Source organism: Falco peregrinus, chromosome 7 (assembly GCF_023634155.1).
Source record: "Falco peregrinus isolate bFalPer1 chromosome 7, bFalPer1.pri, whole genome shotgun sequence".
NCBI classification, from domain to species: domain Eukaryota; kingdom Metazoa; phylum Chordata; class Aves; order Falconiformes; family Falconidae; genus Falco; species Falco peregrinus.
Genome location: NC_073727.1, coordinates 10748813 through 10776256, shown reverse-complemented (window position 1 = coordinate 10776256; position 27444 = coordinate 10748813). Strand labels below are relative to the sequence as shown.

At 35.4% G+C, this 27444-nt stretch overlaps 1 protein-coding gene across 8 annotated transcripts in view; it reads right to left on the bottom strand.

The window, feature by feature from the left end:
* Positions 1-27444, bottom strand: part of SIPA1L2 (signal induced proliferation associated 1 like 2) — a 151861-nt gene that overhangs the window by 40376 nt on the left and 84041 nt on the right. For 5 of the 8 annotated variants that reach the window (XM_055810595.1, XM_055810597.1, XM_055810596.1 and 2 more), the window contains 5 exons: positions 25741-25844; positions 22904-22981; positions 19026-19183; positions 16930-17506; positions 11221-11495 (listed from right to left, as the gene is read on the bottom strand). In XM_055810595.1, coding sequence (XP_055666570.1) covers positions 11221-11495; positions 16930-17506; positions 19026-19183; positions 22904-22981; positions 25741-25844 — 1192 coding nt within the window. The remainder of the gene's footprint in view (positions 1-11220; positions 11496-16929; positions 17507-19025; positions 19184-22903; positions 22982-25740; positions 25845-27444) is intronic. The other 3 variants (XM_055810599.1, XM_055810600.1, XM_055810601.1) reach the window with 1 other exon arrangement.

The following is a 27444-nucleotide window of genomic DNA, read 5'->3' as shown; positions in this document are numbered from 1 at the left end:
ACTTCTGAAAATCACAAAACACATGTTGGGCTCTTGGAAGGATGAACACCATGGACAGGCCAGGTTAAGCAAATTGCATAGAATTGTGCAAATATTTCTACTGTTGAAATATACATAGAATACATTTCTCAAGTGCAATATTCAACTGCTCATATCCCAAGACGATGCTTCTCTTGGTAAAGTTCCCTGCCTCATTCACCAACTGCAACAAATAAGTCCAAGGCGTAAGCGACCACAGCCTCCAGCAACGCAACCTTGATTCATTCCCAGAGCAAGTTACGAGAATGTAGAAAGGTCTTAAAGGAAAAAATAACCTAAGATTGATTATTTAATTAAAGACCTTCAGAAAGCTTTCTGTACAAACCAAACACAACAAACAATACACAGATGACATAGCAAGGTTAATATTACTTCAGTGCACTGCATAATTTTTCCTGTGGCCATATATACACAGTTTTCCATTATTTGGCTAGGAAGTTGAGCAATTATGTAGGCTACAATTTCAAGCATCCTTCTGCCGATTTCTTAGTATTGTTTCACCCCCTTCTTCATTCCTACAGACCGTAAGTGTTAGAAACAAACTAACCCCTCCCCAACTTTAAGATACCGATTTCACAGCTTGTCTTGGTAATCGAGGAAGTTATAGCACGTAATTGTCATTGTAGCCCTTATTAGATACCGCCCATAAAGTACTTTAAGTTTTACAATAATAGCCATGGGTTTTGAAGGCAAAGGCTATCATTACTACTATTTAGTTTGACTCAGCTTGCTAACCAAATAACTAAAGCATGATCTAGAAATAGCATACAACAAGCTTTCTCAAAAAGAACAAGAATTTAAAATCTTGTAAGATTTTGTGTTTCTTTACATTATGAAAATTTATTCCTCTGACAAATGAAAAAAAATATTCAGGACACTGTTCCTGCAAAAAAAAGCCTTACAAAACAGCCCTATTTCAAATCACTATAAAAATCTTACAATGTTACCTTTAAATCGAAATGGGGCCCCAACATGACTGTTGAAACTGCCCCCCCCCGAATTTTCATGGTTAAAATGAAACTACTTTATATGGCTTGCTTTGTTACACAGACTTTATAATTTTAATTTGAAAGTGCCAAACCAATCAGTTCAACATTTATGTGAAAAATTATGCATCGTTGCTTCCCAAGCACTGCCTAAAGAACAGATACTGCAGTATACTGAGATATGTAGTCATCACTGCAGATACTTCCTATATCAGAAACAAAGAGAATCGATCTTCTTCATGCTTGCAATCCAGTAAGGATCCCCACCCCCAGCCCCCTGCCATGGATCAAACTGCAAGTCATCTTGCATGAAAAAAACCCACAAAATTAAATGCAGTTTCCTATTAAATGTTTAATTTGACCATTATCTATTTATAATATTATTACTTATTCCACTGGATGAAGCATATATATTGGCACTGGTGTTGAACGATAGCTTTTAATTAATTTTAAAAGTATTTTAGGTTTTGAAAAAATTCACTTTAAAGAATATATAAAGACAAATCTGTATTTTATGGTGTTAAAATATATTTAAAATTATGTTAAACAAGTATAGGAAACCAAGTATCTTTTGCAATTATATTCAATATAAGATTTTGAAAAATAGGCTCCTGTTATTTATCAAGCAAGTGTGGCCAAGTCTTAACCACACATCAGAAATGATAGCACTTCCTGTTCTTCACTGTAGTTTGGTATTAATTAAATCAATCCTTCAACATAAAGCACAGACTTCTACTAATATCTTTGGTTCAAGAGCCATATTGCCCTATAAAAATTTGGTTAATAAAACCTACGCTGCAATTACACAGAGCATGACTCTACGCCACAGCTAGCAGGTCATGACTGCACATTAAAATTTAAGAGTCCACTATAAAACCCTGCAATATTAAAATGTTACTGCAAGAAGCATTATGCTCTGAAACAATTATCAAACAGTCCATTAAATTTTTCAAAGTATGTTAACCAAACCTTTCAATATTAATTGCAGATTCCATATAAAGGTTCTGGAAAAGGCTCTGTGAAGGGCCTACATTAGCCAAAGATGCTGTTAGAAAAGGTAAATATTAATCTCCACGGGTAAGTTAGAAGCTTTTATATACTATGATCAGCAGTTCCCCACCTTGATAACTACACAAAATCCTTCTTTTCTATTATATTCTGTCGCAACGGAGGGAAGACACAGTCACTCAATATGAGTGATCAGCAGACTTCGTTTATTGTCCCTTACAGTCACCTTTTATGCCTTGTTATAATTAGCTCATACACATTACAAAAGTTAAGCTCATTATTGGTTAGTTGCCTAAATACCAAGCCCGCCCCTAGTTTCTCTTCTGTAGTTATCTGTTCCCACCTGCAACATTCTTTTCCCACCAAAATCTTCCTGTTATTGTGTAACAAGAACAGCCAAAGACAGTGTATTTTTGCGTTACTTCAGATAAGCTGAGAGCGATGTGCATTTTTGTCCAGCCAGCTGGACTATGTCTATGAGACCTTTTTCAGCTAGCCAGTTATCCACAATATTCTACCACTATCAGCTACTGGGTATGACTTTGTTATTTGGACCCCAACTTTCTACAGATTTCATGCATCATGAATGATCTGTTAGGGTAGTAACAAAACTAGAATACCTGGTTACAATTTAGGTTTAGTTTAATGTATCACAGATCTGAACCACTAAGGGGGATGTAGGGGTAGAGAAGTAATCATTGGTGTTCACCAGTTATATTACAATATCATTACAGAAATTATCCCTTACTATCACCATCTCAATTCAAAACATTTAATCTTGCTCAATAAGGAGTCTTTATCTGTATCTAACAGTACAATACATAATTGCATTCTTCTAACTCAAACTTTGCGTTTTGAAAGTAATCACTTGATTACAGTGCATGTTTGTTCTTACACTACAGCAGTTCCCACAAAGTGTCACAAGAGACTGAGGACTCATCACGCAATCCACTAAGCCCACATACTAAAACATTGAATAATTTCACATAATTGTAGGGACTTAACTGAAAAGCAGACTTTAGTAGCTCAGTTTTAGTTAGGCTCACCACGTAGTTAAATAAGGCATACATACATTTTCCCTTTTCTGACGCTTTCAAGTGCCTCCTGGCAGTAACCCCTGGACTCCATTGACTCCCTACATCAACTACAGCACAAGTCCAAAACATTGGATAATATTCAAATGGTCTAAGAGACCTTTGGTCAAAAAGTGAAGACAAAAATTCCAAGTTCTGACATCTCACAAACCTATTAGCGGTAGTCATACTGTATCGAAAAGGAAAGATACAATTTGAAAAACAGGAAATCAGTTTTACTTTAAAATAATTTCATACCACAATAGACACATGTGATTGCTTACGAAAATCTCAGGTAAGGCTGCTGCCCACTTTATCACTCCTGGTTTAAGGTGCGTGGTAACTCTGTGGCACTCTCTTCATAGAGTTGAAGAGTTAAAGCTGACAATCCCTCCTTCATGAAGATACACTCATTGTCCTGGTCTTTATTACTATTCGGTTTTAAACAGAATCTTTGTGTTGGTGAACTGACAAGCAATTTAGAGGCTTCCTAAGAGCCTCCATGCCTGCACTGTTGTATGAAAAAGGCAAGACAAATACAAACAACACGTTGGATGAAAGGAGCTAGTCAGGAAAAAACAGAGGAGAAAAAACCCAAATCCAGCCAAGGTTGTCTGGCTTACTCATATGATCAGTAAGGTAGTAACAACCCCTGCAGCCTCTGCTGATGGGAACTAGGACACAAGCGGAGCAAGTCACATTTCCAAATCCCAGAGAACAGGAAAACAGCTACATCAGAACACAACAGCTATGGGGAATAAAGGCTTGAGAAGCTACTGGCGAGAAGGAAGAATCGCTGGGAAAACCAGATGAGTAAGAAAGTTTTTTGTGACATTAAAGAGAAAACCCTTAAAAATTCCCCATAAGATTGTAAGATGAAGAACAGCTGGAAAGCCAATGGCAGGGATCCAACTTAAGAAATGGAAATGATGAGTAACAGAGAGGACAAACAAAGCAGAGGGAACAGTACCAAATGGAGATCCAAGCCTTTGAGCTCTGAAAGGAGCAAGTTCAGAATGAATCCCGATTTTGAAGTAGTCTTTAAGATACCAGAGAGGTAAGATTAGGACTAAGACCACTCATGAGGAGATAAAGGAAAACACAAATGATCCTTATCGAAGATCAAGTAGAATATGTTCCCCAGAGAGAGGTTACGCAGCCTCCAACCCTCGAGTTTTTGAATACCTGACTGGATAAAGCCCTGAACAGCCTGGCTTGATCTCATAGCTGACTCTGTTTTGAGCAGGAGGTTGAACCAGATAATCCCTCCACTCTCTTCCAACCTGAATTATCCCAAGATTCCATGAACCCAAAACATTTCCAACAAGCTAAAGATCAAATCACTTGCAATTTCTGTAGAGATACTGCACATTCCAACCCAGACATAACAAAAATGGATCTAAAGCACGTTTTATATAATAGCAGGTATATATCCCCCAAGTTATTTATAATTAAAAACTTCTCTGCTGACCCAGAATTGAGTAGGAAATAATATTAAGCTTCAAAATGCCAAAAACGTGGTTCTCTTGAGTTTTTTCAGTAAGAAAAAAAGAAGTCTGGATTTACATCTCTCTGTAGAGACATTCAGAGCTTTGCCTGGCATTCCTGTTTGTTTGGTTTGGGTTTTTTTTTTCTGCTTGACTGTATCAACTGTACACATAATAAGCTTTAGCAATTATAACTAACTCCTGCTATCAGTTCATTCACAACTAAATATAAGAAAAACTCAGAGACTTTTAACTCGGATGAGACATATGATAAGCATCAGAGATTTTTTTCAACTTTGTACCTTCTTAGTTCATTATTCTTTTGTTGAGACAGTTTCTGAGTGGAGACTGTACGCTACATATGCTGCCTAGGTTTTCCTTTGTTTGGACACAAATCAGAATAGAAAAAGATGCTTGTATGATACATTTTCAGCTTCCCAAGGATTAGATTAACGCTGCATAGTTAGCCTTACTCTATTAAATACAATGAATTTAAGGAAAGATGTTAAATGCAAATTGTATATACTGACAAAGGCCAAGTTTACACATCCATTTCCTTGAAAACTCTATTGGGAAGAAACAAACTCAAAGGAATTTATAAAAAGTGACAGAAAACATTTTATTTTTTTTTTAAACAGTAAAAAAGTCTTTTTCTTTTATGCAGGAAAACCATGATGACTTGGTTAGTTAGAGAAGAGACAAAGTACATGGTGCATGACATATTAAAGCTGGGGAAGAGGGCAGCCCATACCTTATGCCTAAACTCTGTTGTTTGCTGGTGCCGCCACCCTTCCAAAGGCAGGAGTGGCAAAGACTTCACAGTGAGGGGGAGAGCCAAAAGGTCTCATTCTGAATTTGACTTTCTGTTACAATTTGCGCTTAAAAATGTAACAGCCTGGGTTGAAGTCTCTGGTGCTAATCAGAGTTCTGAGGCAGTTCATTTTTGCCGAGAGTCTCCACCAGGATAAGTCACAGCGCATATGCCTCATTCCCTGTATCTAATAAAAGTTATAAGTAGTACAGTAATTCTGACAGTAAATTAAGCAATTTCTACCATTTATTTTTTGTTGGGTACAGAGGATTAACTTTTGCAATTGATAAACACTTCCAATTAATAGTATTGTATTTTTTAAGTACTAGTTCTTTCAGTTACCTCTAAAAAATGTCATCATCTAGAGTTTTCAGGTATTTGCAGCCTTGTTAGGTTATTAGCAGGGGTAGTAATTAAAAGCTGTAGTACATCCAAATTCTAATTTTATGACCAAAAGTTCAGTTTCAGGTTTTTCTGCTTTAAACTCCCTCAAGTGTTGTTAGGCTGGCAGCATTCTGCCAGCAATTCAGACCTGACTTCTTTTAAGCTCAGATGGCTTAATTAAAAAAAATTAAAAAAAATTTAAATAACCTGAAGGCCCTATGAACTATCCCATCACCTTATGGCAGACATCCTTGAGAGAAGATTTGAGTTCCTCCACACAATAAAACCTTCTGCTTCCTAAAAATATTTTGCCAATCTTTCTATACACTGCTGGCTATCCGTTACTTAAAAAAAGCTGTAGAAACAAAATCGCCCAATAAGATCACAATCATTTAAAAAGAACCAGCATCAGGACTGGAAAATCCAGAAAGTCATTACACCTATATTATTTGCAAGAAAGAGTTGCAAAGTCCAAAAAAAAGTGAAAAGCCTCAAAAGAAATGCAGCAGCAATTAATAATAGCCCACAGGCAGTTTCAATCATAGTTACTAAAATACTTCAATTTTCAAAATTACACACAACATCAGGAAAAAAGTCTGTTACTTGTTCAGACCAACAGGTGGAAACTACCGCTGTTACATCTCTTACAGTGGTTGTACTTAAGCTTCTCTTTATCGTCCATCCCTGGACGTTTTCCTTAAAGTTTTATTAATTTTCTAAACCTTCTAGAAATTGTTTTTAAGCAGTTCTTAATTTTCTTTTTATATATATAATGCTAGTTGAAATAAGACAGACACCTAAGTTTCAACATAGTTAGTAAGCAAAATTCTAGCATAACCTACAGTTTAAAATGGATTTAGAAGTACTTGAATTCCTTGATTGGATTTGACTGATTAAGGATATAGTGTCCTTGAGCATTACTGTGACACCAGTGAAAGCAAATTAGAATGAACATCATTATTCTCCTGTTAAAATGTGTATAAATCTAGCTACTGCACTGCAGTACTAGGTAATACTGACAACAGAAGAACTAATCAACAATTCTGAAGGGAAAGACCTAGCATAGAAATAAGTACGACACAAGGATACTTATTGATATCTGAATACAATGACCAGCATGTTTGTCCTAATACTGCTTTGTAATTTAAAGAATTTATGTTTTAAATAGCAATTTCTTCTTTCTGTCTAAATATCAACCTGGTGCCATGCAAATAATTATGATTTCTCAATTTGTGCATGATTATTTAATTGCTGGAGCAAACTGAAAACAGCAGGAGCTTTGTCTCAAGTTCATTAATTTTACAGAATAGTAAATGAAAGGCCTTATTCCATGATTGCTTTTGCATATACTGCTATCAAGACTATAGGTAGAATGATCTACATTTAGTAATGAAACACATTTATTGAGCGGAATTTTCCTCTATAATTTCCTAATCACTCTGTAACATTCCTTCGTAAGCACCTTCAACATTCCGAATAATTTCTTTTCATGCCAAACTAAATTAATACAAGACAGTTTGCAGCAAAAAATAAATTCATTGTTAATAGTTCCTTGCTAATATACTCAGTATACGTACACTTCCACTTTGTTGGTTTCTTTTAAAATATAAAGGGCTGATGGACTGAGGATGATTTGTGGGTAAGCTAACAGGAAAAAAAAAAAGCAAGTTAAGAACTAGATTAAAGATCTCCACTTTGGCTGATATTTTTCCAAGGACTGGGACTGCTTTGGAAATGCCCCTTCATACTTAAAACTCATTTTCATTTGAAGGGTATAATTCCCAAGAGATTCCATGGCACTCACATCCAGTCTGTAAACTCACTTCAGAATTTGATCCCAGCAAGGAACCAGTGCTAATAAGCAGCCTAAAGAGGAAGTCCTCATTGCTTCATATTCCTAAAACCCAGCAGAGCGCTAAGCAGAAACTACTCTTTCAAGCAGTGGAAATCAGCTGATTATCTCAGTAAATGAAAGACAGGCATTAATAAAATGAAACAAGGGGATTTTTCATGAAACAATGAATTATTATTTTTACTCCAGTTTTATTTATATTCTTGTAAACGTATGTGAATTCTTAATGCAATTTATTCTTGCAGAAACAAAGATGAATGTATTTTTATATTTACACACTGTGGACAAAAACTTAGTGGCTGAACTTGAAACCCCAGATTATGGCATTTAAAGTAAAAAATTATTATAAACTACCAATATCTACCCTGAGAAATAAGGCTAAAATACAGAGAAAAAAACCCAACTACCAGAAGATCATATGTTCTGTAGGATCAGTCAAACTTTCAAGGCATTTATTTCAACCTCCAAATCTACTGTTCTACATATGTCAGATAGTCTGAAGTATCATTTTTTAGAATAAAATCTCTAAAAACAGCTGTGAATGAAAGCAGTAATTATTGGAGCACACATGTGAAGGTATCTCCTGCTTTTGAACCATCATTCTTCTAGACGTGCAGTGTGTGGATCAAGGATTGATAAGACTCACAGCTTTGAAGGAAATATCCATATGTCTGTTTTGAGTGTTATTTGATAATTATTAGAGCTACTTGACAGTAAAAAAATATTCTCCTAATGAGCTGGCACACTTTCCTTAACTTGCTCACAGACACATGTTGGAAATCACTCAGAGGCCTGATTCTACCCTATATAGCCACACATGGATTCTCCAAGAACAGTGACGTTTCTTGTCAAATGAAGGGTGAAATGGATTCTAGTTCTCCAGATACTCCTCTTTTACATCCAACACTACTGTCTGTAAATTTCTGGATAAACCTGATACCAGAGTACAAGAAAGACGTGAAAATATTGGAGCAAGTCCAGCAAAGGGCTACAAAGATGACTACAGGATCAGATCATCTGAAACACAAGAAGAGGCTGAGAGTGCTGGGATTGCTCACCCTGGGAAAGACAAGGCTCAAGAGGGACCTTATCAATGTGCATAAATACCTGATGGGGAGAAAAGACAACAGAGTAAGACTCTTCAGAGTTGCATCCAGTGGAAATACAGGAGGCAAGATGCACAAATTGAAATACAGGAAATTCCATTTAAGTATGTGGCAGTGTTAGGTTTACAGCTGGACTTGATCTTAAGGTTTCTTCCAACATAAATGAATCTGTGATTCTATGATTCTATAAGTAAAAACATTTGTTATTGTAAGGATGATCGAACGCTGCAACTGAAGTTGTGGAGCCCGTCCTTGGAGATATTCAAAACCCAGTGAGCATGCCTCTGAGCAGTTTGCTCTAGCTGACCTTGCTTTGAGCAATGGGGTTGGACTCAACATATCTTCAGAGGTCCTGTCCAGCCTCAGCTATTGTTTCTGTGATTGTGCAAGATAAGACATTGCAGATGGCTAAACCAAGCAACTGCGTAGGAGAGGAGGAGATGGATTTACGCAAGCTTTAACTAGTAATACCTGTGATAGACTATCTTCTTTCTCCAAACCTCTGGTAATTTATGCCTTTCTGCCTTCTCCTCATTCCCCCACTCATTAATATATTTTACAAATAATGTCACAGGTCATGTTTGTCAACTGAAACTCTCCATATTGTCACCCAATACCTGTATTGCTTTCTGTCTGCTCTGTTTAGATTATAAACACTGATAAAAGGCAAGTTCAAAACTCTCTGAATATTAGATCACTTTAAAGTTGGGCAATCACAATTACTAACTGTATTTTGGGAATATAAAGGTGAAAATAAGGAACTTTCTGTTTGAGTGAGAAGTTGATATTTGAGAAAAAAGAGGCATTAATGAAGATTTCTTTTTTATATTAGAGAGATGAGGCTGGAAAGAACTTAAACATAAATGCTTTGGTGGTTTTTGTATTTTAGAATAGAAACATAGTTTTTAAAAAAGTCATTTTCCTTACTAATTAGACACACAGTTTTTTAAATGCAAAAATTTTATAAACAAGAACAGCTTTTGCAGATTTTTCCCAGTTTGGTGGCACTCAGTTAAAACTCCTCCTACACATAGACTGAGTGCCATGTATCACACCGACTTGAGATTTTAACATTTACTTCTAAAAATGCATCAAAGAAGATATAAACAATTCATATAGTATTTATTTTTCCATCAGGGCCTATAAAACACACATTTTTACCTTCAATATAATAGGATCAGCTCATTAGGCTCATATTCTGTAAACAGCTTGGAAATGTATACCAAACAAGTCAGTGAAAATTCATACCCAGAAGCAGATGGTGAGAATAGCAAAGCTAAGCAAAGAGAGGCTTAATTGCAAATTCTATCCAACTAAGCAAAACGGTGGTATTCTACATTCACAGGCATTTTCTTCAGAGAGGAACCCAAGGCATCAACATGCAGGTTGAGGCAGGGGAGGGCATTTCTGTGTCATTCATCAAGCCAATGACTACTTGGAGAATTGCCACCAATTAAACAGTATTCGTGTACAGTTGGCACCAACTTCATAGCATTGCATGCTACGTAAAATTTTATGGCTTGTTGTCTCGCCAAAAGCAACACATCTAATGTTTTTTCTGTTAAATTAAAAATCAACAAGAGATTTAAAGCTGGCCTTCTACAAGCAGACAAGTAATTCAATTTACTCTAGTACAGTTCTCGTTTAGAATGAGCCAAATTAATAGTTCCAAGACAAGATATGTGAGAAATAAAGTCACATTATTATAAAATTTTAATTTTTCCCTTACTTCTCTCTACCTCATCATATTAAAAATGGGGAGAAGAACAAAAATCCTGCTGTCACCAAAAAAGGAACACTGATGAAAGAAAATGGCATCTCAACCCTGAAAACAATGGTACAGTTAACAAAATAACCTTTATTTGAGTCTTTTCCTGAGTGTGTGAGCATTATTTCACACTGCAGCAAGATCTTTTTTAACTGATGATTTCACTGATGTAATTCACTATTTAATATGACTAGATTAGATGTCTGTAGAAAGTGAGAAGGGCTCTAAGAAACCAGTATTTCGCTACTTTTGTCAATATTTCAACATAAGAAAAAATAAAACAAATATTTTTCAATAATCAGGTGTCAGAGAAATGTCAAAGACATACAAGGTACAGTTTTCAGAGAAGGATTCCTCATTTTCAAATTCAGTATTAAAACGTAAAATTCTCCTGTGGAACAAGTCACATCGGCTTCCAGCTTTCATAACAGGATGATGCACTAAAGTTTACTTTTTACATCTTCAAAGCCATATAAAAGTAAATTTCCTGTTAAATTTCTTACAGGATCCCATTTTATCTTCTACTACAGGCCAACAGGGGTTTCAGGGAAAAGATTGCTTTGAAGAGTTTCAATATTATCACGCAGCATGAGAGACAATACCTGTTTCCTGAGGGCCTCCAGTAAAAGAGCCATCGTTTAAGCAGTAGCAGAGAAAAAACCCACAGAGAGATACAAATGTCACATTGAGAACCGTTGCTCATTACCTTCTAGGTGCTCCATCCTCATGCGGTTGAATAATCACCACTTTTACTGTCACTGACGTACGTAAAAGGTCAATCATTTGTTCATGAGTCAAAGTTGCCACGGCCACTTTACAGATCTCAACCAGGCGGCTCCCTTGCCGTAGGCCTGCCTTCCATGCAAAACCAAAGGGCTCCACATCTGCCACTATCCCTTCAAAGTTCACGTGGAATCCAAGCTGGCCCAACCCATTCCTCCGAAGGGTCATTTCTGTGGTTTCACATCCTCTGGTCACTATCTAAAGAAGTATCAGATTGTTATGCTGGAGTGAGTCAGGATGCTCCTTCAGACACACACACAAATCTGTTTTCAAACACTATAAAGCCATGTATGGCTTGACATTAAATATTTTTAATATACTAATACTGAATTATTTTAACATTTGCGGTTGAATGACGATTTCTGCATAAAACAAACCAAACATTTCACAATGCTAAAAATCTTACATCCCCGGAGCAAGCAGCTGACCCGTGTCAAGTTCCTTCCCCCTTGCCCAACATTAACACAGTATCATTTATCTCTTCCCGAAAACCTAACAACTGCTTTAGTTTCAAAACACAAAGCAAGCAAAATGCTGTCCTGTCAGTTCCTTCATTCTTGTTGGCTGACTGACCACAGGTGTGCAGGCATTTTTTTCTTCAGTATTAGACAGTACTGAACTTGAGATACAACATGAGCTAAATCGAGTGAAATGCCTCAGTTCTAGAAGCTTTTCTTCCTCAAGAACATAGCAATGAAGATAATGTTGATTCGTTTTGCCTTGTATCATATTCCTAACTACCACTATATCCAGATGTGGACGTCATCAAAATGGGGTAAGAGTTTTCATGTCACTGGGAAATTTAGAAACAAAAAAATTACTTTCTTCATATTCAATGAACAGTAGTTCTGTCGTTATATAGAGTAGCCAAAATCCTTCAAATTCAGACTTTGCTAAGCAGGCTCATTTCTATATACTGTGTAAAACAAGTCCTCAACAGTTTCGCCCAGTAAAAAATTACGACACAACAGTAGGTATGCTGGGATACTGCACAGGACACAGCAGACCAAACTGCAGTCCACATTGCAAGGTAAGTTTGAGTTACCCTAACATTCCTTTCTGTCAGTGTCACAAAACCAATATGTATTTTATCTCCATTAGTATAATTAGTACAAAAACGGAAGCACTGTGAAACATTATCAAAAATCTTTGTTCATAATGCATAACATTCAAAGATCTCACAGTGCTTTATAACACTCCAGCAAAGCACATATCTGCCCTGTAAAGATGCATATGTTACGATACAGATCAAGGGATCTTCCCAAGGTCATGCACCATGAAGAGCAGTTCCACAGTGCACCTTGTTCCTCAAAGGTGTTCACGCTGTTTATGGTTGCTTTTAGTGTGCATCAGGAAGATGCACTCATTACTCAACTTTAGGCATCTATTTGAAAGTGCTTTAGTTAGGAGGCAGGTGTCCTCTATAGTCAGTTGTATAGGACAGGTTTCTGCAAAGGCTGTTCTATAGCTTGAGCTTAATTCAGGAGGCTACCCTGGAAGAGACATTCTTCCCCTCCACTGCCAGCCTAAGCCAGAATCTGGACAGCCTAGCTCACTAGTTTATCATCTGCTTCCCATGGAAGCATGGCCCAGCCTAATTCAGGGCGGCATGGTAAGGGAGTGGGACTGTGCAGCTTGGGGAGATGTTGGCACTGCGACTGCGTAAAACTGTCACAACACCGCTCCTTTCACTGCCTGAGTCAGAGGCACTTGACTAAGTGCAGTTTCATGGGAGGTTTAAATTGATGTAAGACTCTATGACTACTACGCTGTCCCCTGTACCGCGTTAGCACTTGTGCAGCCATATCAGGAACATGATGCAGCCGAAAAACAGGGTGCTTTTAAAAATAATGTTCCAAAGGGGTGGCAGACAGGGAATGGGTGGCACTGTCTCCTTCACTGGCAGCTATTATAAAAGTACATTTCCACCATCGACAAAGGAATTTAACAGGTAGCAAATATTAAGCTTTAAGTTCTTCAATAGTTTGCTTTTATGCTTCCAAGCCTGTTTTTCGTCTTTTGTCCAAACTGTTACAGAGTCAGGGATGAGAGGCCTAACTTCTATTCCCTTCCCAATCCAAAGGATGAGTGGAAAATCTTTAGTGTTTGTGTAACTTAGGCCTGCAACTTGGTCAGTGACTGGAAGTCATGGGTTTCTGTACCTTAGTAAGTTCTAAAGCACTATTACTATGGATATCTGTCACTCAGCAGAAAAAATCAGAATCTGCACACATGAGAACAAAGTGCCACAAAACCATGAGTTATCATAAATTTGCAGACCTGAGGGAGCTGGTCCGCTTATAGCTTTTAACTTGTGATAAACTCAAGGTAATTAAATACAGTTAGCTCTCATTCATTAAAGGCTAATCTTCCATGAGCTGTGAACACTGGAGAAAGACCTTGCAAGGATCTGATATTCTGAGAATCATTGCCTAACAACTTTGGGCTACTTAAATTGTAGCACTTGACTTCATAAACCCTCCAGTTCTTTCTGAAGATGTACGTTTTGAAGTTTAAATGTGAAAGTCATTCCTGAGATGTCTAAAAGGGACTCGGGAGGTTTTGTTTACAAAATCATGTTCTGTGTCTTCCTATGAAAATAAGCAGCTATTTTTTTTGCCGTATTCACCCTGAGTTTATGGAATCTTTTAGAAGATTTCCATTTTTAACAGAATTTTCTGTTGTGTTTATAACCATGCATATAGTATTAGAGCTATATGGCATGCTCAAAGAACTAAGCTTTAACTCTTTTTTTTCCCAGCTCTGAGGTACATTTTCAATCACGACTAATTTTCAACAAGAATTTCGTAATTTATGAACTAGATAAGTGAAAAATGAAATTTTCATCCTTCATTAGTTTCCCTACACTTCTCTCACAAGTTTCTAAGATACAGACAATATTTAGTCATGCAGTGAAAAGAGCAACACACAATTATAGTCAGAAGCCCAGTTGAGGGACAGAATTTTATCGCTAAGAAACTATGCCACACTCTGCGGGGACAGACACCTCTTTGTCATTATGTCACATCACAGAATACTGCAGATGAATGCACCAGTTGAAGTATATAGATTTTCCCAACTCAGAGCACTCAAAATCTCTTCTTCAAGTTAGTTAAATATTCAAAGGTTATAAGAGAAGGAAGATAAACACTCCTGCCAAAGATTCATCTGTTCCAATGGAAGGGATCCCAGGAGATCAAGTCCTCCACAAGTATATCACCTAAAAGGTGACACTAAATTTTACATAGCAATGTCACATAAAACATAGTGCTGCTCCACTTCAAAATAGGTCATTCTGCTTACTTGATTGCCATCTCACTGAACATGTGAATGTTCATGTGCATGAACTAAGAACTCTCTTCTCTGAATGCACTTAATTCAGATAAAATTAAAAGACAGAGATCTTCCAAGTCCCAGGAAGAAGAAAAAGTTTTTTTAGTATACACACTTATATGGAAATTTTGTCTACTCAGATTCTTGTCTAAAGATCCCTTCAGGGTTTTCATTTAATCTTGTATCACTCTGCCATTCTCTGTTATCCTAAAGCTCAGAACCACTGCTTTTTCTGCCTTCAAACACAGCCTGCCAAGTTAATCTATAGTTTGCTTTTGCTGCTCTTTCTACTTTATATCACTAGATATTCTCCCCCACAAATACAGATCTGACTCTAGGTTGACAAATCCTAGCTCTTTTTATAGTCCCAAACTGATTCTTTTGGTTCAAAGCAAAATCACAGTCTCAGCTGTTTACATCTTTGATTAATCTGGATATTGCGATACGTTTTCTATTCATCTGCATGATTTAAACCCAGGCAATAAAATGTAGTTATTTCTTTGACAGTCTCATTTAGTAACTGCAACATTTTACTCACTGGTTTTAATGCTTTTACTAGTGACTGAAAAGGGTTAACCATCTGGTCACTGAAGCTTGATATTATTTCACCCTTTGAGCTTTCATCTTTAGCATCTGCTGGCACCTGTGGTTGTCGACCCTGGCTGTGTTCTGAGTCACTTAAAAGGTTTTTGAATTAAGCACATTAAGTGTAGAATCTGAGTTTTAAATACTTCTTAGTCCTTGTAATGGTCACCTCTAAGCGTCTATATCAAAATGTATGTAAGTACTTTAGAAAGCATTCACCATCATAAAAGAACTAGGGAATATCATAAATACTCAGCTTTCAAAAGAGAGAGAAAAGCAGCAAAAAGGGAGAAAAATATGAGGTAAGAAACAGAGATGAAAAAAGTTTTAAAACAAGTAATGACAGCTAATTCTTTTAAGCAATGTGAAAGTTGGATAGATGGCAGTGAAAGAGAGAAGGCAGCCAGAGTTCATTGCAATACATACTTGAAGTTAATGTTTGGGTTAACTTGGCAGTAACTCATGCTAAATTTTTGAGGCCTAAAGCCAATTTGTCATTATTTAACCCCAAATTTGACCATAAAAACAGAGGAAGTATTCAAGTAAATACACATAGTCATTTCATTATATGTTCTTAATTACTGAATTTTAAAGATCTATCCTCAGCAACTAGGCTATTTCCATGTTTTGTAAAACTGAGTAAGTGAAAAACAGCAAAAGAAATTGTTGTCACTGATGACAGAATTTTTCCCTAGAACTCTGAATCTTCTTTTCCATCTGTTTTTTCAATTCATATTGTCATTTAGCAATACTTAAGAGGACTGAACTACATGTAAACTATTTTTCTAAAAGAAAATATCTAAGGAAAGTGAAACTGAAAACATCAGTGAAAAGGATGATGTAACAGTGGCAAGAAGACATTCATCTGTTGAAAGAGTAATTGTACTTTCAAAGAAAAAGGTGATTATTTAGAGCATGAAATTGAGCAATGTTAAAAGTGACTGCAGAACCGCAGAGGCCCTAAAACATCAGCTGCAATCTGACTGTTCCAGTGTGAAAATGGTAAGCATAATGATTTCTTTTCAGTACTGGGCTTTCTAATATAAACAAAATTGAGACCATCTAGATAACTTAAATTAAGATCAAAGGGTGAAGTGTAACCACATGAAGTAGATGCATCAGCATGTTTACCTTGGAGTTCCTGTCAGTTCATTTGTACTGACTGAAATAGTTACAGGACAGTTGTGCTAACAGGGTCATCAGGCATCTGAAAAACTTTATCCAGTCAACTGTAAAAACTGGCATTAATTGGTAATAGTTTTCTTTACTTCATGCAGTTGCTCAGTACAAAGGAACAAATCAACAGAATCACTGACACAAATTCTTCTGCTAATACTCACATGGGTTATTATTAAAAGTCAAAGTGAGTATATTTTTAAATTAAGGTGTATTTCTATGAACAAAGCTGTGATTTAAGAAGAGTCTATAGCAAGAGAAGACAAAAGCTTAGCTTTTCAATTCTGATTTTGACACTGAAACCATCCATGGTCTTGGGCACGTCTATCAGATTATTGGTACCAGATTCCTCATCCTTGAAAATGGGTTGACAACACTCCTCTCATATGCTGTTGTGAGGATTATTGTTTGTAATGCTCTCTGAGGACTGAAAACACTCCCAAAATATAAACGTAGGACATTTTTTATTGTATCTCAAAGGAGATGTAAGTAACTCTTCATAAAAATTTTGGGATTTCAGTTTAGAAACTGTACTTACTTCAAGTCTTTGAACAATTTCTCTGATGTCTTCAGTACAATTATCTGCTGCCGACAGAAGAATACATTCTCCTCTTTCATAAAATATTTTGATGCTCATTAATCCAGATGTCCATCCAATAACATCTCTGCAGGAGCAGTTAAAAACAACATTTTTTGATTCCTTTTCAATCAACATGATAAACTCATTGGAGATTCCAAGAAGACATTCAATGTCAGCAGACTGGCCAAAATCTCGTGCAATCACATTCCACATAATTGCTCCAACACTGAATAGATGTGCATCTTTCCTTGGTTTCACTTTTTCCTTTTTTTTTGCCCCTAAAGTAATAAAGCTAAACTTTGCTGAAGTATCCACTGTAGCTGTGGTAACAAAATTTTCTGCCAGATCTTTCAAGTATTCTTGACGTGTCCTTGTGGCCATGGCTCGAAATTTTTCTGATTTATGTGCCGCATTTTCAGCATTAATAACTTTGGCTAAGAGGAAGTCCCTAAAGACTGCAGACTTGGGGAAGGTAACTCCTTTAGGAATAGGTGGACCAAATGCAGGTACATCTTTTGATCGTGAAACACCAACACTGGAAACAGAAAGAAAAAAATACAGTGGTTAATTCCTAAAAAAAAAAAGATCAGATGATAAGCAGAACTGTGATCTGTGCAGTCTATTTACACAGTTTGGTTTAGCTTTGACATGTCAATTTTCAGACATTTTAAATATACCAAAGAAAATCGATGGGCTTGCCTGTTTTTAAATGGCTTTTTTCTTTTAAATGTATAAAAGACATTATGGATGTATCTTACTAACAAAAAAATATCAAGGATGACTTCTTAGGGTGTGACTGTCTCCTTTCTTTAATGGAATACATATAAAAATGCTTTGTGAGACATAAATGAGAGAAGTATTTTTTAAATTCTTCTTTTGGTGTAAATCTGACTACTGTTTTCAGCTGTCACTCAGTTTTGTGATCTTAAAACTAAGAAATACAGAAACAGATTTTAATCCTCAATTTGCTACAATGAAGTGTGAAGACAAAGAAAAAGTATTGGTGTCAAATGTGTCTATAATGGGAACAGCCTGCACCTGTTTAAGTTTCCTACTCTACGTTCACCAAATTTCAAAATACCTGCAATTCTTGATATAGACAGTTCACAGAAAAATAGGAGTATTTTGTCATTAATAAAATTATACTCACAATTGATATCTACATAAATTATTTCAACTGAAAAAGGATTTTAAAATACTGTGCAAACTACATACAACTACTGTTAGCATGACTGAAATGCAGTCACATTTTGAATGATAAACAGATATAATTTAGTAATAAGAAAAATGTAGCTTACGAAATGGCATGTATTATTAAACACAAAAGAGCTACTGATAAAACGATCAAGTTTTTACTAAAAGATAGCTTAAGTTCTAAAAGACAGTAATATGACTTGGCCTCATGATGTACTTTAATTTCATCCTAAATAATGAATAAATAACATTTTTACCTGCTAAACCTAGACCATTATGCTTCAAGTCCTTATCAATATTGGCACAATTCCCAATCAGTTCAGAACTATACTTTAACCCCAGTTACCTTGCTAGAATTCATGATACAGTAACTTACATGTGAGAGTTAAGATCATCTGAAATTTGAGATGTTTTAATACTCCCCAAATGTCCTTTATGCATGTGCTTAGGGGCCATGACTCATCCCAGTGTCATACTGTCATACACAGGGATTATACAGGTTAATAGCCTTCTAAAATACTTAATTTTAAATCACTTTCTTTGAAAAAGGAAATGTGAAATACAAATTCTAAACGAATTTCTATGATTATGCCTGCAAATCTTATTTTCACTAACCTGTTATATCCCCATTTTATGCCGATAAATCAGCAACACAGAATTCTCCATATACCCATTTAAGTTTACAAACTGTTTCCCCTAACTCTAGATGTGTGCAAGGGAGACCTTGGGATTTCAAACACACAAAACCGCAGAAATCTTAAACCTGTATACATAATAACTCCAGGAAATACAAAACCATTAGAAAAGGCAGTTCCATTGCAGTCTTAATAGCAAACTTACATAGTTAAGGCTCTACTCACCTATAGCACACATTTTCAGTGCAAGGATTATGCACTTTGACTATGACAAATACATGTTGAAAGTGGGAACGAATGTTTTTTGGAGTAAAAGGAAGTGCTCCTGGCTCTTGGAAGACAATGGTAACTATGTCATTTCCTATATGCCTTTTCCTTAGCAGCTAGACAAGAAATATGCATTGAAAAATTAGTTATTAAAAAAAAATCACAATTTCTTCATTTTAGAAAAAAAAAAAAATCCCAAACCAAAACAAATTAAGCTTAAATTTTTAGAAATAACTTTTAATTAATCATATCCTGGTTAGCTACAGATAAAGGATATCAGACTGAACTACAAAAAGATAGGGAAAGGAAAATGGGCTAAGTTCACAAAAATTCTGGTGAGTTCTATTGCACCCCCACACTAGCTCTGCCTAGTTTCTACTGATTTCTTTTTTATTCTATGAGAAATACATGTCTCTTACTTCAGTGTATCACTTCAGTAATAAAAAAATAAAGTTACATCACTTGACATTTCTCACTACTCAGTTCCCTCTTCACAATGTAGTATTTGCTTCTATATGAAAAATACAATATCACTTTCCTTTCTCAATAAACCCTCCTTTTCCATGTTGTATTTTTATTAAACATATTTCTTAAAGTTATGATCTTTATTTTTTAAAAAATAGATTATCATGAATACTTATCAGGAATTTTAACAACTGCATACTTGAGGAACAAAGCTGAGACTCATGGAGAAACAGTAGCTATTAGAAACTCATTAAATAAAATCTTATTCTTCTAATTGGTAGCTTTTATCATCAAAATATAATTAAGGAGTAATTTAAAGTACTAAATCATTGTTACAGGCTAAAACTTAATAAAAACTATAAAACGTGTCCAGCAATAAGAGATGACTTCTCTCTCTACCCCTCTAAAAACCCCAACAAAATAACATAATAAAATGTTCATTTTCCTCATGGAAGTATATTGCACCCCTCAATTTTTTTAATACTTTTTTCTTAAATACCTTTGCTTATAAAACATCCATGTACATTACTAGATGGAAAAAAGAGCTACATTTTAAATACCCACCCAAAGTCTGCCAAAGACCTTGCATTGCCAACTGATAGCATACAGACACTTAAAGCTTTATCTTAGCTCATGTGTAACTAAAAGGATACAAGAATAAATCTATTGGAAAACTTTTCCAACAGAATAAGTAACAATTTCTCTATCGGTCTGATTTTGAAGAACATAATCTTTCTATTAAAAGAGTTCTTGCTTGTATTTTCCCAGTTCCGCTAACGGTTAGTATTTCAGCTACCAACAAAAAAAGCAGTTACACATGCTAGAGCCTAAGACCCCTACATATGCTTCATTGTATCTCTCAAAAATAACATGAAGAATGGCATGCTAAAGGTAGTAAGAAGGGCCAAAGCCACAATTTTAAAGCACTCAGTATATCCATATTATTTTAAACATAACCCAAATCCCAAATTCAGATTAAAGAAATAAGACTTCTGATGAAACTTTAAAACAGATATAAGAACAGAAAATAATATTTGGTATGATTCATGTGGGTCAATGAATTTTTCAGGTCTTTAAGCCTAAAATAAGAATAACCAGCTCTTCGAGCAATTTAATTATACATACTCTTGCATACAAATTAGAGTAGAAGTAGACTGTGTGGAACTGATCACAGAACCAAGTGTGTCAGGTATACTTTAATTTGCTGAGCTAGTGAACCATACAATTAGATCATAGTAGTGAACCACAAGTTCATATTTAGAGGTTATTATCATCTCACAGGTTGGAATTTACACCACAGTTAAATTTGTAAGAAACCTTCCAATTATGAGGTACAAGGTGATTCATTTCAGCTTTTGTTATATAACTTAACTGCCCAATTATTCTTGCTATAGTGGTTCATGCCTTTGCCTAAACATTTCCCCAGAGCAAAATTACAAAAATTAGAAAGCAACACCCTGTTTAAAGTTGTATGTATTTCTCAAGACAATCACTGTTTTCAAGAATATTTTCTGCCTTTGTAGAACTCTTTGTGAGGTTCTGCTTGCCATCATAGTTTGCTTAAGAAAGAACAGCAGTCAATTCATAAAAGGTAAGTTTTAGAAATGTTTGAAATGTTACTAGAAAAAATAGTATTTTCAAAATTATGGCAGTTCCCATATTCTGTCCCTAAACTTTTTTTCAAGTGTTTAAACCTCTAAAGAGGCACAAAAATAGGAAACAGGAAGCCATGTCATAATTTTTAAGAACCTTACCAACCTTGCAGAGATCTTAGTGACTTCTTCAACATTTTAAAATAAAATCAGTGTAACACTGTTACAAATAACTGTCATGCATAAGTGGTCAGTGAACTTCAACACAATGCAAAGGCAAAGCACAGTTGTGGCTGTGCACAGAGTATCATAAAGCAAAGAACTTCGGAAAGGGAGAGAAGTAAACTGGGGTGATCTGGAACATGGAAAGAAGTGCTCTGGATAGGATAAAGGAATAGGAAAAGAATAAAGCACTGAGTGGAGAAGAAGGAGGGAACACATACTTGCCTAGGAAATGTGAGATAAGGATAGCATACTGAAAATGAAAAAGGAATTGAAGGAAACCGGAACTAAGCAAAACGATTTGTAAGAAACCCTTCTCTAGTCTCCATTCCATAACCTAGATTTTCCTCCCAACTTTGACCTACAAGGTGGTGGGGTTTTTTAGGTTCTCAGTTTCCCCTTCCTCTCCCATTTTGAGGTCTGCTCAGGTTTGGAGTTTTGAGGGTTGTTGTATTATTAATCCTTATTTTTAGCTGCCTTTCTAACATACTCTGAAGAGTCTCATACCAATGCAGAGCACAGTAAGAACTCTCAACAGGGTGCACAGATTACAGAGGGTTACTTACAACAGGGAGACATCAAACACACTCTGACATCATTCTAGTTAGCAGTCTAAATTGGCATGGTAGAACTTGAAAATGAACCAAATCAAGTACTATAGGCAGCCAAGAGGACATCAGTGACGTTTTATGTAAGACCACAAAACACGCAAAGGGGAGACTGGTAAGGAAAATATGTTAGAAAGGCAGAATCCATTAAATTAAAATTATTTATACCAAGTAATAGCTACTATATTAATTCTGAAATTAAAATGACTCAATTCTTAATTTTCAGATATGCATCTCTGAAGAAAACTACCGTCTTAAAACTTAGCTTATTTACAGGTTATGTCCATCCATAAAAATCTACCCACTTCTGTGGAATTTTAAATGCCTAGTCAAACTGCGAAATAACAAGGAATTCTTGTTGAAATAGCAGTGAAATATATTCTTCACTCAATTACATAATAAAATGTTAAGAGTCAAACAAGAAAATCTTCAAAATTATTTTAATACATATCTAAAATAAGTGGTTTCAAAGTTTTACTTTAACTTTGTGTTCTTAACCAGTACCAAAACCAGAAACAAACGGCAAAAGATATTTCATCAGATCTGGTTAAACCGAGTTTGGTATAACCACATCTTGTTATCCCAACTATTTTAACAGTAGCTTGTATTCAACAAGCTTACTTCATTATTGCATATCTGTTTCATTTTCAGGTTTTCATTAAACCTGGTGAAAACTGATTATTTGAACTGATCTGGATTAATTGGGTCTGACTATGTGTACGCAAGCAGACTGCAAATGTGTGAATGGGAAATTTGCAAGGGAATGATTTGGAAAGGGACATCACAAAGGTAAAGTTTAAAGGGGAAAGGCCTTGAGCTATGATTTGAAGAAATGGCCAGTAAAGGAAAAGGAACTGGCCACACCAGGGCTGGTAGTCTTTTCTGTCCTAGGGAAGGAGCAGCTGACTTGAAAGTTCCCAGCCTATGTTGCAGCCAAAGTGAAAATTACCTTGCTCTTTGGATCTCCTGCTGGCTCTAAAACTAGAGGGATGTCCTGATCAGGGACCAAGCAGGGCGTAGTTATGTCCTGGAAGAAGCAACAAACAATTCTGGTGTGGCCTATTTTTGGCTCACAGGTATTTGGAATATAAGCAACGCTTAGTGCTTGCTCATTGAAGGTTGTAGTCCTAGATGATGAAGAGTGACTCAATACCTTGCCCAGTCATTACCAAACAAGGGACGTCGGGATAGGATGCAATAACCTCATTGCCAGTACATATACAATATGCTAGCAAACAATAACTATTGAATGGGGGTCTTCATTGCTAACATAACCTACAAGGAAAATTACCATGGTCCCTAAGTTACTTGGGTGTACAGAGTCAGTGAGCCAAACCCTGAAAAGAGACAAACAACATTCATATTCCACAGCACCTGTAAGTCTCTCTGTCTTGAACACAACTGATGCAACTGCATCTGTGGTCTTCAGCATCTAAAATGTCTCAGGGAAAAAGACCTATTCGAATTTCATCCTTGCTTGTGAGAAATAACACTGTTGATACTTTCCACACTTCAGTATGTATTTTGGAACTAAACAGTAATAGAAGAAAATTAAGCAATGATTATAGATCCCTTTTGCACATTAAGGCTGGCTAAATTCTGGTCATTTGGGTGCACTTGTCGTATTTTATTAAGACAGTGTCCATGCTGTGTAAATACTGCTAGATCCTAGCACCTAATAATAAAAAAATAATGTGGTGGATCTTCAGACAGGCGTAGTACTTGAACGTGGAAAACTGCCACATTATTTTGATCCCAAGAAAACCATGAATAACAACACATGGTGTTCCTACTAAATATTGAACCTGATAAAGTGACAATGATGAGAGCTTACTAAAACACTGTGGAAAGGAGTGCTTGTTGCTGGGGAAAACCATGGAGTTAAAATTCGAATATTTTGCTGTACACAAGAATTGGCACCTGACTATAAAGAAAGACAGATAAGGAACTGATAAGAATGGAAGGAAGGCACAGGAACAAGTGAAAGGACAGTAACAAGGGGTGGCTGAGCAACACAGCAGCGAAGCTGACAAACAGCAAACAATTATGAAAAGTAGTGGATCATGGCAAGAGGATATCCTGTTCTTACAAACAAGGGAAAGTCATGAAAGACAACAATAAAAGTACTAAACTCCAAGTAAGGCCTTATTTACTGTCAGTGCCTGTGATTAGCTATGAAAATATTGGGTTTTACCTTCTAAGGCATGCTCATTCAGTGTCTTGTATCTTCTTAACAGTGTACAGTTTTCCCTATTTACATGTGCTTTTAAGTCAAAGATTGTTATGACTGATTACAGACAGAACAACCCTAGTGTGTTTACTAAATTAATTCTGTATTGTAGTAAGATGTAAGTGAAAGTTTAGAGAAGTGGAACAATCTCCAATCAGTGATGATGATCTGATACCTTGATTACTAGCTACTGGCACAGCCGAGTGTATGATAAAGCTGATATAGCTGAACATTCTGTCTCTTGACAGCCACACATTTTAAGACGTGAGTCATCTAAACATTCATATTATTCATATGGTGAAGAGTTTCTGTCTTTTAATTCCTAATTTGGTTTCTATAAACCATATCTAAATCCTAAGTGTAATGGAGTAAAATTTGCAGTTGTCTTAACTGTTCACTTGAAACAGTTCTTCAGACAGTTCAGAACATTATGCACTATTTATAATACATAAATACATCATATATTTTCTTCCATTTTGATTTTCATACATGCTTTCTCAAGAATTTTAATCACTTTCTTTTATCTTTTTCTTGCTGCCTTGACACATCTCTTTTTCTTCCCACAAGACCTATTGATAGGGTAGACATGAAAGACACAACTCACATATGATTCAACAATCAGTAACCATCTTTTGTACGCTGTTGAAAAAGAAAGTGAGATAGCATCTTTATTTCATTACAACCTTCCAAAATGCCTGAAATCCGTGTATCTTGCATGGCAATGAGAGAATATTCTAAACCTAACTAAATAAACCCAACACTTATTTCTCCAGAGCTAGAAAAATGCATAGTAGTAGCAGCACAGAAAGTCATGAACTATCATCAGTCTGACCTATAAGCAATTCTGCTAGGGTTTTTTAATTGTTCACGTTGATATATTATACTAAATGCGCTTGTACTTTTTAATTCAGTTGCAAAAAATATCTGAGACAGGCAAGACAGAGTAACCTTACTGGTGCACCGCACACTTTGAATGCTGTGCTGTTTTTTAGCCATCCTTAATGCTTTAAAGCTATTCTCAATTATTATATAAGCAAAAGGAATTCTCCAGAAATAAGTGCATTGCAGTTTTCTGTCTTCATAAGCAGACACCTTGAAGGATACAGTTAAGCATTTATTACTAAGCTGACACATTAATAAAAATGTCAAGATCTGTAATATAACAAGGATTAAGTGAAATCGTTCTAAAAATCTTATTACATGCTTATTTTAACCATAAGACTATTTTTAAGCTTCATTCAATTCAATATTTAAAACACAGATCAGATATAAATTCAGTCCAAATTCAAATTAACTCATTCACCACAGGCAACATTACCTTTTCATAATATCATGAAATGGGGGAGATAGGGTAACTTCCTGAATTATATAGTACAAAAATCCTATGAGATTTCTAATACCTTACAATATTTCAAGGAGGAAAAAAAAAAAAAAAAAAAAGAGTTGAGTCATGCTTCATATAGAACAATTCAGGTTTATATCAATATTACTTTAAAAAACCCCTCAATGTCAAATATTTATAATGTAAAATTACAATGAAAAGTTCAAAAACATACCTGTTGCCTGTTACTGGGCATGTATGGAAGCATTGTTGATACATGAAACATTAATTCATAATCTTTATAGGTAGTATAGAGGGAATGAGTTCCTGTTGAATCAGCTGAAAATTAATTTAATTGCAAAAGGTCAGAAAAACAGAACATTCATACTGCTGTTTAGGACACCACTCTGCATGCTACAATTTAAATCTATTAATGCAATTTAAAACTTTTTTCAATATAGCACAAACAGTTTGCATCAGCTCAAGCTCTACTCTTTAGTTTCATGTTATGACATAGAAGGGTCCTGCAAGAAATTCCCCAGAGTTTGCTGTCTATGAGGCCAAAATGATCTAATTTTGAATATATTGACATTTCATGAAAAAAAAAAAAAAGAACAAACACTTAGCTACTTGAGTATAGTTTTATATAATATATATCTTCATTATTTAAAATGTTAATAAGGACAACTGACTAATCTCATACTTTACCAAAAAATAATCTGACCATACTACTTCAAATCTGACATTAAAACACATACTGCAGATTAGACATTTTTTAAACACAAAATACGTACATGATGCACTGTAGTACAATGTCAAATATTTTATCAGGAATTTTCAGATTCTTAAACAATTATTAAAATAATTTTCATATAAGATACGACTTAATATTTTCTTTTATTTATATCTATAAAATAAATAAAATAATATTTATTATTAATAGACAGTATTTCAGAATGTCTACAGTCTAAGAGAGGAGGTTTACTCTGCAGTCACAAATTAATCCTTTTAATTCACCTTTAATATGCATGGATTATTTAAGCAGATACAATTAACTTTAATGCAGGAGGTTGGGAACACCCTATTGAGTCAAGAAAACTATCAATCTTGCTTCTCTTTTTCCATGTTCATCCATTTATTTTTAATATAGTTGTATATTCTCTACACCAATAAGCATTCTCAAGCACTGTCTTCCACACACTGGTTAAGGTTTTGGGGTTTTGTTTTGTTTTCAGTAGTAACTGAATTCCAAAAGGAAACTGATTAGCCATGTTAGTTCTCTGGTTAGAAGCATATAAACATACATTTTAAGTGTAAAATTCAACAGTAACCATACTGAATCTGCAGCACTAAATCTGAAAATATTTATGCGTGTATATAATATTGAACACATTTCTATTACAACTGGCTTCATCAGTTATGTTTGTACAATAATAAAATGTATTAATACTGATGTAATATAAATTACAGTTACATAAAAATAAGGAGCATAATTTCCATCAAAGTTTCTTACTTAAATGTTGCTTAAAAAGCAAACATTATTGCACTCTTCTATTTTAAAACCTTTGTTAAAAATCTAATTCCATTATAACCTTTCTGTGGCATTTTAGAAAGACAGTTTTGAAGAGACAGAAGGATGAAATAAATTGTATTGTGAAATACAAATATCTGTCTAAACTACACTGACGTCAGCAACCCTATTCCCTGACTCCTCTTGCAATTAGATAGATAAAGTCAAATTATCTTGAACAGATACTGCACAAAACAGTCCCTTTAAATACTTACTACAGAAAGGCAGATTCCTTACCTTTAAACCAATGTTTTCCTAATGCAACATCCTACTTAGCTGAATACTTTTGATTTAGCACCTTGACTTTGGAAATGAGCTAGCAAATTTAGGAAGTTTTTCTTCTGAAATTTAGTCCCTGACACTAAGCAA